The sequence below is a fragment of the Amphiura filiformis genome, chromosome 5 (genome assembly GCF_039555335.1).
Source record: "Amphiura filiformis chromosome 5, Afil_fr2py, whole genome shotgun sequence".
NCBI classification, from domain to species: Eukaryota; Metazoa; Echinodermata; class Ophiuroidea; order Amphilepidida; family Amphiuridae; genus Amphiura; species Amphiura filiformis.
In genome coordinates this window covers 2080985-2098415 of record NC_092632.1, presented here as the reverse complement: position 1 = coordinate 2098415, position 17431 = coordinate 2080985, and the positions used below count along the sequence as shown (strand labels likewise).

At 34.1% G+C, this 17431-nt stretch overlaps 1 protein-coding gene across 1 annotated transcript in view; it reads right to left on the bottom strand.

Annotated features, from left to right (window-relative positions):
- Positions 1-3121: 3121 nt before the first annotated feature.
- Positions 3122-17431, bottom strand: part of LOC140151730 (uncharacterized) — a 75458-nt gene continuing 61148 nt past the window's right edge. The window contains exon 20 of the mRNA XM_072174068.1: positions 3122-3903. Coding sequence (XP_072030169.1) covers positions 3792-3903 — 112 coding nt within the window. The 3' untranslated portion in view covers positions 3122-3791. The remainder of the gene's footprint in view (positions 3904-17431) is intronic.

The window sequence follows — 17431 nt, the reverse complement described above, 5'->3', positions numbered from 1 at the left end:
CGAATTAGTCCTTTTGCAGATGATACCACCATTTTATACTCCCATAAAAACGTAGAACGCCAGACAAACCTTGTTAATGAAGAGTTAAAGGAAGTAAGCAATTGGTTTAAAGCTAATAAATTGTCAATTAATGCTACCAAAACAAATTACATGATACTTGGCACACCCAAAATGACATCGATGAATCAAGACCTGCAAATCACACTAGATCACACGGCTTTAGAAAGAGTGCATCAAACTAAATTCCTTGGTGTACTAATAGACGAATGTCTCACTTGGAAATGTCACATAGATTGCGTATCTAGAACAATTTCAAGAAATGTCGGTGTCATGAATAAATTGAAACATTTTGTTCCAAGTCGTATTTTATTTACACTTTATTATACGTTAATATTGCCTTATTTGAATTATGGAGTACTTTTATGGGGAAATACATGTAAAACTTACTTAAATAAAATTGTAAAAATTCAAAATGGGCTATTAGAACGGTGGCAAACGTTCACTATAGAGACCACACAGTGCCATTGTTTGCTAATTATAACATATTAAAAGTTGAAGATATGTACACACTGGAATTAGGTACATTCATGTACAGGCACTCTATAAATGAGCTGCCCTGTTCATTTGATAATTATTTTACCAAACGTTCTGACATACATAACTACAAGACACGATATGTAAATGACCTAAATCTAACCAAAAATAAGAAAGTCTTTTCTGATCATGCTATACGTACAAGAGGTCCCATTCTTTGGAATTCTTTAGATAAAAATCTGAAAGCTTCAAAATCTGTTAAACATTTCCGTAATCAATTCAAAACAAAACTGATCTCTAAATATAATTAATCTTTTTCGTGAGCACCCCCCCCTCCCCTTCCCTTGTCTTTTGGTTATGTTATGTAATGTTGATTTATTTTGTTAATTTCATTTGATTTCAGGGAAAGGCTAACTTTCAGACCTTTTTGGTCTTCCAGCCTTTTCCTCCATATGTACCGTGTTTTTATATATTTTTTTGTAATGTCTTTGATTTTTATGGAAATAAAATATGAATATGAATATGAATAAATATATGAATATGAATATGAATATGTATGAAAACACACTACAGCAATATTTTAAAAATGTTTTTGAAATGTCATTAAAAACTATTTTTGCAAACATTTTTGGCCAAATATTTTGTCAACACTTACATAACATTATGTTAAAATATTTGCACCCAGCAAACACATAAATGTTCTTAAAATGTTTTTTACAGAACGTTTTAATAACATTTAAATGTCGGGTTATATAAAGATCGTGAACACATTTTAAAAACGTTATTGTAAATATTTTGGGCAAACATTTTTTGCAAAATATTTTTTCAACCCCAAATTAACATTCTGTTCAGAATGATTTGTACCAAGTTTTCAAAAACGTTTTTGGAATGTTATTAAAACGTTTTTATACCCTTTATATAACCCGACATTTAAATGTTTTCTGTAAAACATTTGTGTTTGCTGTGCAGTAAATTACCAACAAATGTTATTTAATGTTATGAAAACGTTTTATACCATTAATGTACCCTTTATATAACCCGACATTTAAACGCGTTTCCTGACAACCTTTTATAACCTTTTGCGAATGATGTCGAAAACGTTTTGTGTTTGCTGGGTTGTGATCTAAAATGGAATGCAACCTATGGTCTTCAGAATGAATTGCAGGATCATCCCTATAAAACGCTAGTTTGATCAACAATGCTATAAAACTTTGACTTAATTGAATGGAAAAAAACCAAAATAAAAATAAAAATCACTAAACTTCAACTTGTATAGGGCCTATACCATAGAATTCCACAAGCAAATATGTGACATGATCAAGGGGAATGAGTCACATGTCGACCCTGGTCAAAAATGACTTTTACAAAAGTTTCTAGAGAGGACATCTAGAGCTTTCAGAAATTGAAAACCCCATGTTGATACGACTTTTCTTTGCAAAGTTACATCAATTTATCAATCACTGAAAACAATATAAAACAAAAGAATTGGAACACTGTTTTTGCTAATATCTCAAAAACAATATTAGCGACATCCGACTCATTTCCCTTGATCGTGTCACATATGCCTTTAAATGAGTGGGTTTTTTTCCATGAAAGAGACTAAAGGCAGACAACCTCTACAAAAATATTAAATTATAACACATATATTACTGATACAGGTGGCTGTACAAACATGTATTATTGAAAGACCAATCTGTTGTAATTTTGGTGGAGGGTGTCTGCCTTTTGTCTCTTTCTTTAAAAAAAAAACTCATTCAGAGACATATATATATGCTTGTACATTTACATGGAATTCTACAGAACTTTTAGATATGTGCAGTCGAGGCAATTATATATAATGTTGAACAATGTATAACAAGGAAACCAGACCATTCTTATCTTTTCAGAAAATCATAATGAAATATCATGAAATATTTGGCAAACAATCATTTCATGAAAAATCTCTCAACAATTGCAGAATAACCTTTAAATAATACTCTTCAAAAATCATCAAAATTTGAATCTTAAACTCACTAGCCCTATTATCATAAATAGTATTCCTATTTAATTGGCATCACCATTATCACCATACCAGATTACTATAATGAAACGAAATGTCTTAAAGATTTTGAAATCCAATGCTGAATCCATTTTGTTCCTTTTTTTCCTCTTCAGTCAAAATAAGTTTTGAATCTCTCTAAACATTCAATACTGATTCTTATACATGTCATGATTAAATATTTTCACGAATTTAAAATATCAATCACATGATTCCAACATACTTTTAAAACATATTTTTATCAATATTTTTGTTTAAAAAAATCTGTTCTTTACATATGGCAATTTTTCTGAGCCAAACAAGCAAGCATAACAGCTGAGACATACGATGTTTTGATCTAACCTGCATAGTTTTCCTTGCTTTGACCAGAGACAATCAAACCAGTGACGGCACTACGGGAGGGTGGGGCATTTCCCAAAAAATATTTGTCTTGTCCCCCAGTTCCCCCCATTAGAGGCAAATACCCCAAATCACACAAATTTCACTTTTTGCAAAATTGGTTGATTTTGCACCCCCTGAAATTCACTTTTTTTCCCCAATGCCCCCCCCCCCCAATTCCTGGTGCCGTCACTGAATATAACATAGAAACACTGTAATAATGAAAGGCAATACTAACATCATGAAAACAACAGGGCAAGGGAAAAAGGCACTGGATGAGGCAAACTGATAATCAGAGAATCATGGGAATACAGGGAGTTCCAGGGCAAGGGAAAAAGGCACTGAATGAGGCAAGATGATGATAATCTGGGGCAAAATCTAAAATTCTGGGAAAAGTTACAATATGTGACCACCCACCACAACTGAGCCGGGATGTCACCAGTGCCACTATTGAGATATGCGCCATTGAACTTAACAATAAACAATAGGAAACAAAGGATTTATTGACTGTTTTATTGATTTTCACTACTTAAATGTCAAGTACTATAGACATGATATACATCATTTTAAAGCTAATTTCAAGCAGAATAATTTGGTTGAATATCTCAAAAATAATGATTGGCGACTTCAGGGCTCAGTTGTGCCGGATGGTCACATATTTGTCTCAAAACAGTGGATTGACCTGTGTGATTATCTCAACTCCCATTATTATGATTATTTGGAGGTTTGAGGTTGGGATAGGGGATTGGTTTGAGGTGGAGAGAGTGGAAGTTGGCAAGTTTTGAGTCAGAAGGGATTTACCAATACTCCTAGTGGTCACCATTTTGTAACTCAAAATGATTCAATACGATGGCTCATAGGTGTTGTTGCGGAATTCCAGTGCATCAAGTCCCTCTGGTTTTGCTGAGTATTCCACACCCTCTTCTGTCAGACGAGTGTCTTTGTTATAACATCTGCACACAAACAAAAGAGAAAAATAAATATATTTGTAGTTAAATAATATGTGATTTGCATAAAGAATAGATTCCTATTTAGCTGTCACCTTTTAATTTTAAGCCAAAAAAGGCTTAAAAAATAAGGTAAAACTAAAGAAAATAGTTACTTCATTAAAATGCCAACAATGCGTGTATTAGCTCGCTGATCGCATGTATTATTATTTCGGAGTTTCACAAAGCTGAGACGTATAAATAAGATGAAAGATGAACAGCGATGTGAACACAGTTTAAAATAATCACTCATTCAATGCACAGATAACACATGCACGAGACATTTTTTTGCTCAAAAATCATAAAAAAGCCTGATTTTCACCAAAATTTCAAATATTTTTGGTGAAGTTAATCAAAATTGGAAAAAAATGGGTCATATAGGCCCTATATTTATATCTAATTTTTTTAAATTAATAACAAAATTTCTTTTACTCAAGAACTTTTTTGGTATGTTTCCCGAAAAAAAATGGGAAAAAAAACAATGTATTTTGAGATTTCCTCCAAAACTGAGCATTCCTACATGTGCTGGATCCGTGGTGCGTTTTATTCACATGTATATATATATGTCTTTTATACATTTACTTTGTGCAATATATTTATCCATCTTTTATCTAATTTTGTTATTTGATATTGTAACCAGTGTATGAAGCCAAATAAATAAATAATAAATAAATTTTTGCCAACATTTGACTTTACAGATGGATTTATCAAGTCTTTGCTATTCTAAATATGTATACTTTTTACATACTTTAGACTAACAATTTAGTAGTTATGAGGCCCAAAAGTGTCCATAATTCCAGGGTTAAGACCACCCTTTCTACTTTTTCAACTATGTGATGCAATTGTATGTAAAATGACTTCAGAAAACACCAAGTTGCACTTACAACAATAGAACTATTCATTCATGAAATCAAATAACAACTTGTTCTGATGGGGTTAATAGAAATTTTGACTCAAAATAATTGCATTTATCTGACCCACAAATATATGAGTAGGCTGGTGTTAGCGTGACATACCTGCAGAATTAAGCACACTGAATGGATATACACTAAAGTGAATTAAGTGAACTCGCACAACACAGTTATGTGAACTTAATAAACAGATTTTTTTACTAAACTGTCTAAAGTTATATGAACTTTTCCCAGCCCCTCCTCCATTCAAAACAATGTGGTGTTAACCCCAGTGTTTACCATGATGATAACCCGGGGGGGGGGTGAACTCAGTACAAATGACCATATGGGGACATGCCGCAAATATGGGTAGCATTTTCAGCCTTTTGGTATATCAATGAGCCCTTGGTATATGAAGGGGTCCTTTTTTCAAAATTTTCTCAATTTTTACTTAATTTAGCCAAAATTGTCAAAATTTTCCCAAAATGTTGGGGAAATTTGTACAAACTAAGATAACTGGGTTAAATTCGGCCAAAAAAAACAAAGAAAATCTTGTTTATGCCGTAATATTGTAGTCTTTCAACCCTTTCACAACTTCAGCTGTGTAACTTACAAAAATTCCCGCTAAAAAGTGGTTCTTTTAATTTTAGAAAATACATTAATAATCGCATTGGACTTTTCGTACTGATCGTACTGTAAGTGACCACCAGCCTATAATGTTCTAATCACACTATAGACTGGGATTACATGTGACGTCATTGCCAGGCAATTGGTCTCTATTGTTCCTTGCCCGGAAATATGCCCACACAGTCAGGGACCGTGCTTTTAAAATGCCCGCCAGATCACAATAAGGCCATTGAACTGTGTAGTGGCCATACGTACTCGCTGAAGTATAACGGTAGCACGTTCCCTTACCGACTCATTATTAATGTGTGGAAAGGGGTCAGGGACGGCATTCTGATCATTCTAATCCTTTCTTTTGAGGTCAATAGATAAAAGAAAGGCCTTGAACACAGGTGTGGGGTTGTAGATAATATTTAATCATCAAAGCTGCTGGCATAAGAAATTTCGAGGAGGCAGCGCTTATTATTTCTTGTAAACACAATCTAATGTGGTACTCACTACATGTAGAAGGCCGGGCGGGTCTGCAAATTAGTGCATGAAGCTAGTAAAGATATAGCTTCATGTTCAGTTTAATCAATTAAAATACTATGGCTGGATATCAAAAAAATCGCGAGGCATTCTTTCTTGTTATGGACGACAAGCATTAATTTTTATATTATTATGACAAAATCCAGTCCCTTCTCAATTGAATAGGCTCCGAGATTAGACTTTCCTTTCCAAAAATAAATTATATGGCCTAAAGGACATGATATAGGCCTAATCTAAACCCATATTCGGTATCCAGAAACCTTCATAGTCCGAGCGGCGCTTGCACTCGCATCGCATTAAACTAGACAAAGTTCGCTAAACTGAGGCAAGCGACAGAGCGTTTCAACCAATGACAAGCCTTGATTGTGTCCGTTTGTCTGCAATGCGCGTGCGCCACGCCGCTCATTGCAAGCGGCAGGGTAGTATGAAACCAGCTTTATACTGAAGTGACCTCGGATGTGACGTCACTGTCACATCAGGGTGAAATGGTATTGAACAACGCAAACCAGCCAAATTTGTCATAAGTTTGAATAGCCATTAGAAAAACCGTGAATATAAGTGTCAGAAAGTCTTACACATCTTAGTCAGAGGATGATTTAGGCACTACCCAGCACGCCACTGTGTTTACTTGCGGTTAGCACAGCTGTGTGAGTGAACATGACATCACTGCTCGCACACTGCATAGACGTGCATGGTTAAATTTGAATTTGGACTGATATATTTACAATAAAAACACATTCAAAATGCTAGTCAATTTCACATTTTATGTTACCTACAGAAGGTGTGAATTATCCTTTATGCATACATCACTTTTGTTCTGAAATCGACCAAGTAATAATGACACACACACAATTCTTAAACAACATCTTTTGCACAGAATTCAATGGGATTTGAAAAGTAAAGTGGCAGTTGAAACTCTAGTGATAACACTTTTGCAGTGCATGATGGGGCTTCCTTAAATCATCCTCTGCATCTTAGTATAACCTTGTCGTTAGTGTGATACTGAATGCAGCGCCATGTTTGGAATATATTCGTACACGGTGTGGGCAAATAGTTGGTCAAATGTAGGCTAAGTAGGCCTAAATCATGAAAATCGCTTAAGGTGGCTGTGTACTCTCAGACATGCATGTAGTAAAAGTGCAATTACTTTGTAATTATTCATAAAACATATAAAAGTATACATTTTTATGAAGGCAAGACATCAATAAATCTTAATATAAATACAGATTTGGGGTAAAAACAACAATTTTGAAGAAAATCACAAAAAAGTGAGTTTTTGGCAATATTTGTTAGGTACATCATAACAAAAAAACACTCTTTCCAAAATATTTTATTTTGTTTTTTAGCTCAATCTTGAGGCTCCATTCCAAAAACGTTTTTTTTTTTTTTTTGATATTGGCCTTATTTTTGAGATATTGACCATATAAGGCATCAAAATGAACTTTTAAAATTCAAAACGCCTATTTGCACAAAATGATGCCCAAAATCGGAAATAGACCAAAATATAAAAAATGAGAAAACCGTTTCTTGAGTCGATCATGCTTTTTACGATGATCATATTTGCTTACCTATAGATGCTGTATTTATTGAGTTATCGTGTACCTAAATCGTCATTTTACCGAGAAAATGAACATTGAAATAATGGCCATTGAAGTTTAAAGTGGTCACATTTTGCACTTTCATCGAATCTCACAGGAGAATGCGACAGTTTTCGTTTTTGTAACTTATATTACGTGAACATCGGGTAAATCCACAGCCCCTTGAGAAGTTTGAGGAAATCCATTCATAACTTGATATTTAAATCGGGGAAAGAACTTGAAAAAACCCACATTTTATCAGCTAAAACGGAGCCATTTGACCACTAGGTTTTTGTGAAATCAGTGCTTCCGTGGTGTTTCCATAAGATGTGCCGTGCATGCAGATAAGCGTCGCGTATTTTTGCGTTAACAAATTGCGCGATACGCAACGCGATGAGTTGTTGCGCGCGTGTACCTTGCTGGTACAACAAAGATTTTCTTTCCTTTTCAATTTCAAACACGAGTGGAATAGTGAAATAAAATCCTTAAAATATTGCAGTTGGAGTTTACAAATCTGGATTTTCATTCCTTGTATTTATAAAAAACATAACAAGGTACAAACATATCATAAAAACTTAATTTTGAGAAAGAAACAATGGCTAGAGTACACAGCCGCGTTAATCTCAATAATACCAACTAGTAACGGACACTGAGACAACACTACGTGTGAAGTTTGAGGTAAGTAAAGCTTTTCCTTGTTATAAAAAGCAAGGAAAAGGCAGTCATTTTTATTACAACGCGATATTTAAAAAAAGTACATTTTGAGAGGGCCTACGCTGGTTCTTTTGATTCTAGTTTAAAATCTGTTCATCACATGCAGTCCGATTTGGTATCTATGGTTTCATTAAAGTCTTGAGAACTAATTTGAATGGCATGTTGGTTAACAAAAACGATACTGTTCAAAATAGCGGTATTTATGCAAGCGACGTATCTATTGTGTAAAATGCATTGAAAATTGTCGGCTAAAGAGGGCATAAATTAAAAAGAGTAATAGCAACAATAACTATCTACATTCCAAGCGGAAACACTTTTCAAAAACATATCACCATTTTCGGGCAATCGCTGAAACCGAAATATGAAATTCCAGGCCATCTGTAAAAAAGTGCGTGAGCAGAAATGACCATGAACTTGGGTCACCAAAACAAGTCTTTATATTGGTGTCAGGCCTTTCATAGTGATACAACAATTAGCCCCCAATAATGGCTTTCATTTGAAACGTTATTTGTTAAACTGCAATTTTTACTTTTTGAGAAAACCATGAATGTATCAAAATTATTAAAGCCATAATCTACGATTTCCATCAAATTTAATTGTGTAATTCTTTAATCAAAATGCTGAAATATGCTGAAGTCTTTTTGGTCCCTTTCTTTCGTTCTCTTTTAGTGTGGTGGAAATGTTTTGGGCGAGGTGGGTGAGATTATCAAATTTGAGTAACCATTTTGAATTTTTGTTTGTCTTTTATTTCAGATCAGATTTATTGAGTGTCAACTATACCAAAAGGAAATAGGCGTATAAACAACTTTAAGAGGTAAAACTATAGGCCTATATACATTATGGTGACTGCTTGCGGACAACATGCACACAAAAAGTCTTTTAGGAACTCATTTTAGTATTATCATTATTATCTATTTTGACCAAATTCGCTAATTTTTTTTTGAAATTTTGGTTTTAAATCATGTTTTTTATGATTTTATCTTAAATTGAGCATTTTCAACAAATTTTGGTGAATATATCCAAAGTTGATCAAAATGAAATGAATAAAAATGGATTCCTAGATCTTTATGTCAAGAAAATCAATAAAAAAAATTAGAAACGGTGGGAAATGTTTCAGTTATGTTTCCAAACAGATTTGGGTCCAAATATGCTTTTTTATGATTTTATCCAAAACTGAGTATTTTACATAAATCTGACGGGTTTTTTTGGGGGGACCTGAGAGCACATCAGACATATCGAATTGCATTTTGAATATGAGGAATGTCCTTCTGATATCAAATATTTTGATTGTTTGAAATTCGGAATATAATACACATTTTATGACAAATTAGAAACTTATATTTTTTAAATTTAGCAGTTAATTGTACAAATCTAAGTAATGTATGTACTTAAAGTGTATGAAGGGATGAAAAGCTGTCCATCATATGAACGTTTTGACCTTTAAGATATAGATTTTCCCCAAAACACCAAAAATGTTTTTTTTTTTTTTTTGGGGGGTGTATATCTTCAATACGAAATGTCAAAATGTTCAATTGGTGGTCGGGTTTCAGTGGCGTACCGTGGCCGCCCCAACCCGGGGGGCTGAAGAAGAAACAATTTTGCCGCCTTCCTTAACAGCCCGAAAAGGTTGACCCAATTTTTTTCACGGTCGTTTGAAAAAGTGAAGAGCAAAAAAAAAAAAGAAAAAAAAAAAAAAAAAAGGATTTTAGGCGCTAGCGCCCTAAAAGCAACCTTTTTCAAAATTTTTATGCTTTTTCAATTTTTTATGCCCTTTTATCTTTTTGCTAATTCGTTTTGCCGCCCTTCGTCTTTGCCGCCCTTGTTTTTGCCGCCTTCTCCTTCCTTGCCCCTTCGTTTTGCCGCCCCTACTTTGACCCCAGGGGCTGGCGCTAAAAGCCCCCAAAATACGCAGCATGGGGTTTTTGATCCCAGCTACGTAAACCTTAAATACATTTCATTAGATTTATAAAGTTTACTTCCAGGACTGTTAAATATCAAAAATATCAATTTTTAATAATTTGCTATAAAATGTGTATAATACATTTACACATCTTACACATCAAGCTATCTTAACCACTGAATCAATAATAGGCTTGTTTGTTCTCATTTTAATGTATTTTTAAAAAGATCCTACATTGTGTCTTTAGCTTTGTGGGTTACGTACAGGGAAAGATTTGAAAAGCCTGCAAAATAAGGTATTCGGCTTAACCACTAGCAGACTATGATAGAACATCTATGACACTAACAAAGGTGCCCCTGGATTTTGATGGTTTTTACGATCCTCCGGATGCGGCAAATCACTGAATGGGCCTTTAATTAAAAAAAAAGAAAGATCGTACATTGTGGCTTTAATCTTTGTGGGTTATGGACTGTATAGGAACTGCAAACCATAACGTTACATGTTCTTTGTGCTCTTATTTATACGGTTTTATGCAAAACATAGTTCTACAAGTATGCATTATCAAATAATTATTGCTTAACATAAAAGTGCTATATGCAGGTGTCTTCGTCATGTTGAGTTATAGACCGGAACAAAATAAAGACTTTATTTATTCATTTATTCATTTATTCATTTATTCATTTATTCATTTATTCATTTATTCATTTATTCATTTATTCATTTATTTATTTATTTATTTATTTACTTATTTACTTATTTATTTATTTATTTATTTATTTATTTATTAGAAATAGAAAATGCAAAAATTAAGAAAACATTTACACTATAGGCATTATCTGCAATAGGAATGTTGTTTGTCAAGTTTGCAACATGTTTTTTATTTATTATTCATATTTCATATTTAACCTGAGTAAATCTGAATTATTGAAAGTCAGACAGTCTACTCCCGTGCATGATGCTCAGGGTAAGGTGTACAACCAGCCGGACTTTTACCCTGATTGGAACTGGTTGCCGCGAGATCTTTGTCATTCATTTCATATTCCCCACAATTCAAATGCAGTTATAAATGGAGAGAGTGGATATATTTTGTATATTTGCCGCCACCGAGACATGAGCTGGGACCTCTTGCATCAGAGTAAAATACACTTGGGCCACACTGCTCTGTATAGACTTAGACTATGCCATAGTCGATTTTGATAAATAAAAATATGTTATTAATCATGATGAACGCATTCAGTTGAACTCGAAATTATACTGATGTTTATTACATCAAAATACTAGTAAATGGTTATAAAAAGTTAATTAGTGAAAGTAAAAGTAACGTGGGCTTTAATATTATTGAATGCAACATAATTATCTTAAAGACTTAACGATGTCAACATAATTATAATGGCTCACTTCAAGTTCAATACTGAACAATTCTGATTTTAGAATCCACCTAGTAAAATTCATTTGGGAAGCTAAAACAGAGGGGTACGGTGACTGAAAGATCAGATGTGAAAATCTATCAAATGTGCACATACAAATCAGGCGATTGGACTACGGAAAAGTCTACAATTATGCTCTGTAGAAGTACGGTACTTTCTTAATTTACATGAATGAAAACAAACAAACCAAAGAAAAATACATTTTTACTGATTTTTGAGAAAAGTAACACATGGCAGGCAAAATTTACACCTATTTTATTTGCATGAAACTAAAAGATTTTGCAATTCTGACAACATGGCAATTTCTATTATAATGTCGTTTAAGGCAGCTGTGTACTCTCAGACATGCATGTAGTAAAAGTGCCATAACTTTGTAATTATTCACGCAAGACATAAAAAAGTATACATTTTATAAAGGCAATACATCAATGAATCTTAATATAAATACAGATTTGGTGTAAAAACAACAATTATGAAGAAAATCACAAAAAGTGAGTTTTTGGCAATTTTTTTCGGTACATCATAACAAAAAACACTCTTTCCAAAAATTTTCGTTTTTATTTTTTCTTAATCTTGAGACACCATTCCAAAAATGTTTTTTTTGAGTTTTTTGATATTGGCCTTATTTTTTGAGATATTGACCATATAAGGCATCAAAATGAACTTTTAAAATTCACAAACGCCTATTTGCACAAAATGATGCCTAAAATCGGAAATAGACCAAAATATAAAAAAATGAGAAAACCGTTTCTTAAGTCGATCATGCTTTTTATGATGAGCATAATTGCTTACCTATAGATGATGTATTTATTGAGTTATCGTGTACCTAAATCGTCATTTTACCGAGAAAATGAACATTGAAATAAAGGCTGTTGAAGTTTAAAGTGGTCACATTTTGCACTTTGATCGAAGCTCACAGGAGAATGTGGCAGTTTTCGTTTTTCTACCTTACATTACGTGAACATCGCGTAAATCCACAGCGCCTTGAGAAGTTTGGGCGAAATCTATTCATATCTTGATGTTTAAATCCGGGGAAAGAACTTGAAAAAATTCACATTTTATCAGCTAAAACGGAGCCATTTGATCACTAGGTTTTTATGAAATCAGTGCTTCCGTGGTGCTTCCATAAAATGCGCCGCGCATGCAGATAAAGCGTTGCGTATGTGTAGCGTATCTGTGCGTTAACAAATTGCGCGTCTACAAAAGCGCGATGCGTTGTTGCGCACGTATACCCCGATGGTACAACAAAGATTTTCTTTCCTTTTAAATTGCGGAAACAGTGAAATAGTGAAATAAAATCCATAAAATAGAGCAGTTGGAGTTAACAAATCTGGATTTTCTTTCCTTGTATTTATAAAAAACATAACAAAGTAAATGCATTTCAAAAAAGCTCAATTTCGCGAAAGAAACAATGTCTAGAATACACAGCCACGTTAAATATTTGAAGCATCTATTTCTTGCTTGGCTTCTATAGACTTCTCCGTAGTCCACTTGCCCATTGTGCACACTCTGGCTATTACATTTATACTAGTACATAAAAACTCCGACTTGTATTTTTGTTGTTGCACAATTGATAGATTACCTACATCTGATCTTTTAGTCACCGTACTCCCTCTGTTTGCTAGCTTCCCAAGTGATTTTTTACTTAAGGTTTCGCGATCAATATTAAACTGGTAGATCCGAAAATCATGAGCCCTCATATATATGCCAATATATTTTGTATTCGACAACAACATATAGGTGTACTTTACTGTTACTTTCACTAATCATATAAACCTTTTTTGACCATTTATTGAATACTTTACTTGTGATCTGTGTATGCCTATAATTTCGAGTTCACCTGAATGCGCTCATTTTATTTATCAAAAATCGACTATGGCTTCTATGAAAAGCGGTTTGATGTTAAAGCCATATTATAACATTTGCTGATGAAGACGCCCTCACTGAATTTTTAAAATTCCTTTTTTTATACGATTAAATTGTACTTTATTAATATACCCTGCAAAATCAAGACTCTAGGTGCTGTAGTTTTGTCAAAATCCGAGATTTTGAATAAAACGCCGGGATCGGCGCTTTATTATTACGATGGAATTATTAGTCGAACGCATACACGATGTTCATAACACACAGTACGTACACTGCGTGCAGGACGGTGATATACACAACAAAGGGTAGTACCACAACATGACAGAAGGAGTGGTACGTATTGGCGACATGTGCGCTGGTAGTAAATTCCAATTTTCTTTGCTTTGCCGTAGTTGTTCGGCTCAAAAATAAAAGGGGATATATCTGACAGTAAAAGCTAACATTTTATGGCAAAGAAATGCTAATCTATTTTGTTTGAAAATGTTATAATATGGCTTTAATTAAGAAAAGTTATGGATTTTATTATTAAAGTAACTTTCTTCATTTTAAGTCTCATAGTGTCTAACTTAGGCCTATACATATTAGGCCTATAGGCTACATATACTAAATTTCTAATAATTTTGGTTTTTCTGGTTTTTCTTCCAGATCTACAATATCTACATGACATTGCACTCGTGCCTACACGATGATACGCAAGTGGTCACGCCATTTGGGTCACACACGGACACCATGCACGGACATACAAAGAATGAACATGATAACATAAGTTGATTTTCATCAGTGATCTTCCAAACCAGAACACCCTAAACTTCAGATGTTTGCATTTCTAGAACAAGCACATGTGACACTGAAGCGCGCGGATAAATGGCAAACATTTTTTATCATACTAAATCTGGAATATTCAGATATCCATATTTACGATGTGTCCCGCCATCCCAGTGACCAATATTGTCCAAAATCCAGCTTATGCCCCAATATATTCGGACAATGCTTGATGAACTCAGCTGATGTCTCCCTTCCTCTCAGGTCAAATGAATCGATCGAATTTGAAAATGGGCAAACTGAACTTCAGCCAGTGAAAATATCAAAACATATTGCCACAAATTAAATATGGGGGGGGGGAGCAGACATTTAAAGTGCTTACAAAAATTTATAACAAATTAATAATAACGATTGTACTCTTTTGTCAAGTTTCGTTCACCTGTTTTGACTGTAATTATTCTCATCATGAGCTTGGGAATTGTCTAGCTGTCACTTCTAAAGCGATAACACTTTAACATTAAGGGGTCGGTCACCCACATTTGCACAGTAATTTTTGTTGCACCTAAGAGCACATTTCACAAAATGTGAAAAATATCAAATTTTAATAATTTGTCATAAAATTTGTATTATATCGTGAATTTCATAAAATGAAAATTATTTGATATCAGAAAGACATTCTTCATATTCAGAATGCAATTCGATAGGTCTGATGTGCTCTCATGTCCCACAAAAAATGCTGTTGAAACGCTCAAAACGCTCATTCCGGTTCCCTTAAGTATAACTAAAATACGGGCTAAAACAATCCTACTTTTACTGTCAAGCGTGCGTCAGTTACGTAATCACCCTAATATTTCGGATTATTCCCTTTCATTTATGTCATTATAGCATTTGTTCTTGTGCAAAGATTGGTGAATAAATATGTTTAAATGCAAGCTTGAACCATATTTTGTACTTTGTTCTCAAAATTTAAAAAAAATGACTTAGGCAATTAGCGTAGCAGGCTGACGAAATCTAGTATGTCATGGTTCATATGACAATACATTCTTTGAACACAGACCCTAGGAAAAGTGCTTTGAAGCATGATATGAACCGTTGAAGGTTATTCATGTAATTGTTACTCAGGCCAAAAAACAACTCTGTGCTATGGATCTGACTGACCCTGATTTTGCATTTTGAATAAGGTGTATGAAGGTAACAACACAGATTTTTTGGTCCAAGTGGATATTGACTGAAATGTTTAGGAAACTGTTCAAAATATGTTGGCAAAACCTTTTCCGAATTTTCAAGCATTAACAAATCCCAATAAACCAGCCCTACTTATGAAAGTCAGTTACATATTAAATAGCAGGGAAAAAACTTTGCATTTTCATTTTAGTGCAATTTTACCACTAAAAAAACACTCACAAATAAAACAGACATTAAAACATGCCTTTAAATGCAATTTTGTGCAATTTGCTCCCCATAATCACCTAGCCTTATTACAAGCTATTATTGTCCACACTTCCTGACGTGTCCATTATTGGATAGCACAGTTTCACAGTTTCATCCTCATTATAATTCTGGTTGATTACTCACACACCCTCATAACAATGCACACGCACACCTATACAGGTGTTCGCCACTACATGTGGACACAGTTTAGGACCATGCAAACGTGGACGTCTGAAACCACTTTCAATCAACAAAACGTTTTTCGTCATTTTTTGTGGGTAAGTGTATGAGATGCAATTTTACCTATAAGCAACTGCGGACGGTATAATTAAGTGTAAATGGGGTCTGGTGGACCATGTCTGTATGTTCTTTTTTCCCTTCCACCAGGCCCAAGTACAGGTCAATAAAAATGGAAAAAAACAAAAAAAACAAAAACAAAAAATAATTAAGTGTAAAATAGAGGACGTATCTCTCATATGCATTATACACTTGTGGTTGTTTGCAAACCTCCGAAACGGAGAATGGCCCCCCTTTGCCAAGTGGTCCACAGTTTAAATGTGTCCTTGTTTTTCAGTAAATACATATGCATCCCTGCTTTTTCTGTGTCTAAGCTCCAAAGCATGGACCCACCATCCAATTGAGACCTGACCCTGGCAAATGAGACATGGTCTTTTATGCAATTCTATGTTGTTTGCAATTCGCTGGTAGGGAATAGGAACCATAAACGATATCATTGTATTTTTGGGTGTGCATCCTAACACACACACACATAAACTGGCAATGGCAAATAATGCAAGCTTGATTTGCCATATTGATTTTGTAATTAATTTAGTTGCAATGATGGATGGTTGGATGATAATTTTGAATTGGAAGATAAATGGCAGGTCAGTTTGAGATTCATTGATATGGAAATTCAAGGACAGGCATCCAAGTATTGTCTTTAGCTGTGATCACACGGGCGCTTACTTGTTAGTGTAACACAGAGGTAGTGCACAGTGCACACAATCCCTTCCCATCACTGACCTTAAAGGTTGATTATTCCATGTTTTCCAGCATTGCTTGGAGTTTATAAGGTAGTGTTAACCTAGTGTTAGCTTGCTGTTTCTGAGGGGAGAGGGTACTCACATATATGTGACATGTCATGTCAAAAGGAGACACTTTTGGGCAGGATAGTAAATGGAGATAAAGCCAAAAATCTGCCTGGGGTATTTTTTTCACAATTTGGGTTTGTTGCGATTTTGTGATGTTATTAATGTTTAAAATATTGTCTGATAGTTTCAGACCGAAATATAACTGGCATCTTGTATTTTTTAAGACATTTTTCAAGGTAATTCCTACTCTCAACATTGTCAATAATATTTTTAAAGGCCGATATCTCAATTTCCAATTTTATAATATCATAACTTACAAACTCAATATCTTCGCTTAGGAATGTCCAATTTCATTGGGGAAAACGGTGTTGTGGAGCAAAGTATCTCTATATTTAAGATATGTAAAAACCTCAAAATTGATAACCTGCCCAAAAGTGTCTCCTTTTGACATGACACGTCACATATAAGGTATACAGGGATGTACTGCATGCTAATGGGTCACTTTTTTGTGTGAAAAATCCTAAAACATTGGTCCTGATTTGTGAAAAATGTCGGCCTAAAATTGTCAAATCAGCCATTTTTTAGGTAACAAACATCAAGCATGGGTCCCGATTTGAGAAGAATAAATAGTCAAACACTGTCAAATCAGACATTTTTTAGGTACAAAATCCCTAAATATGGGTAG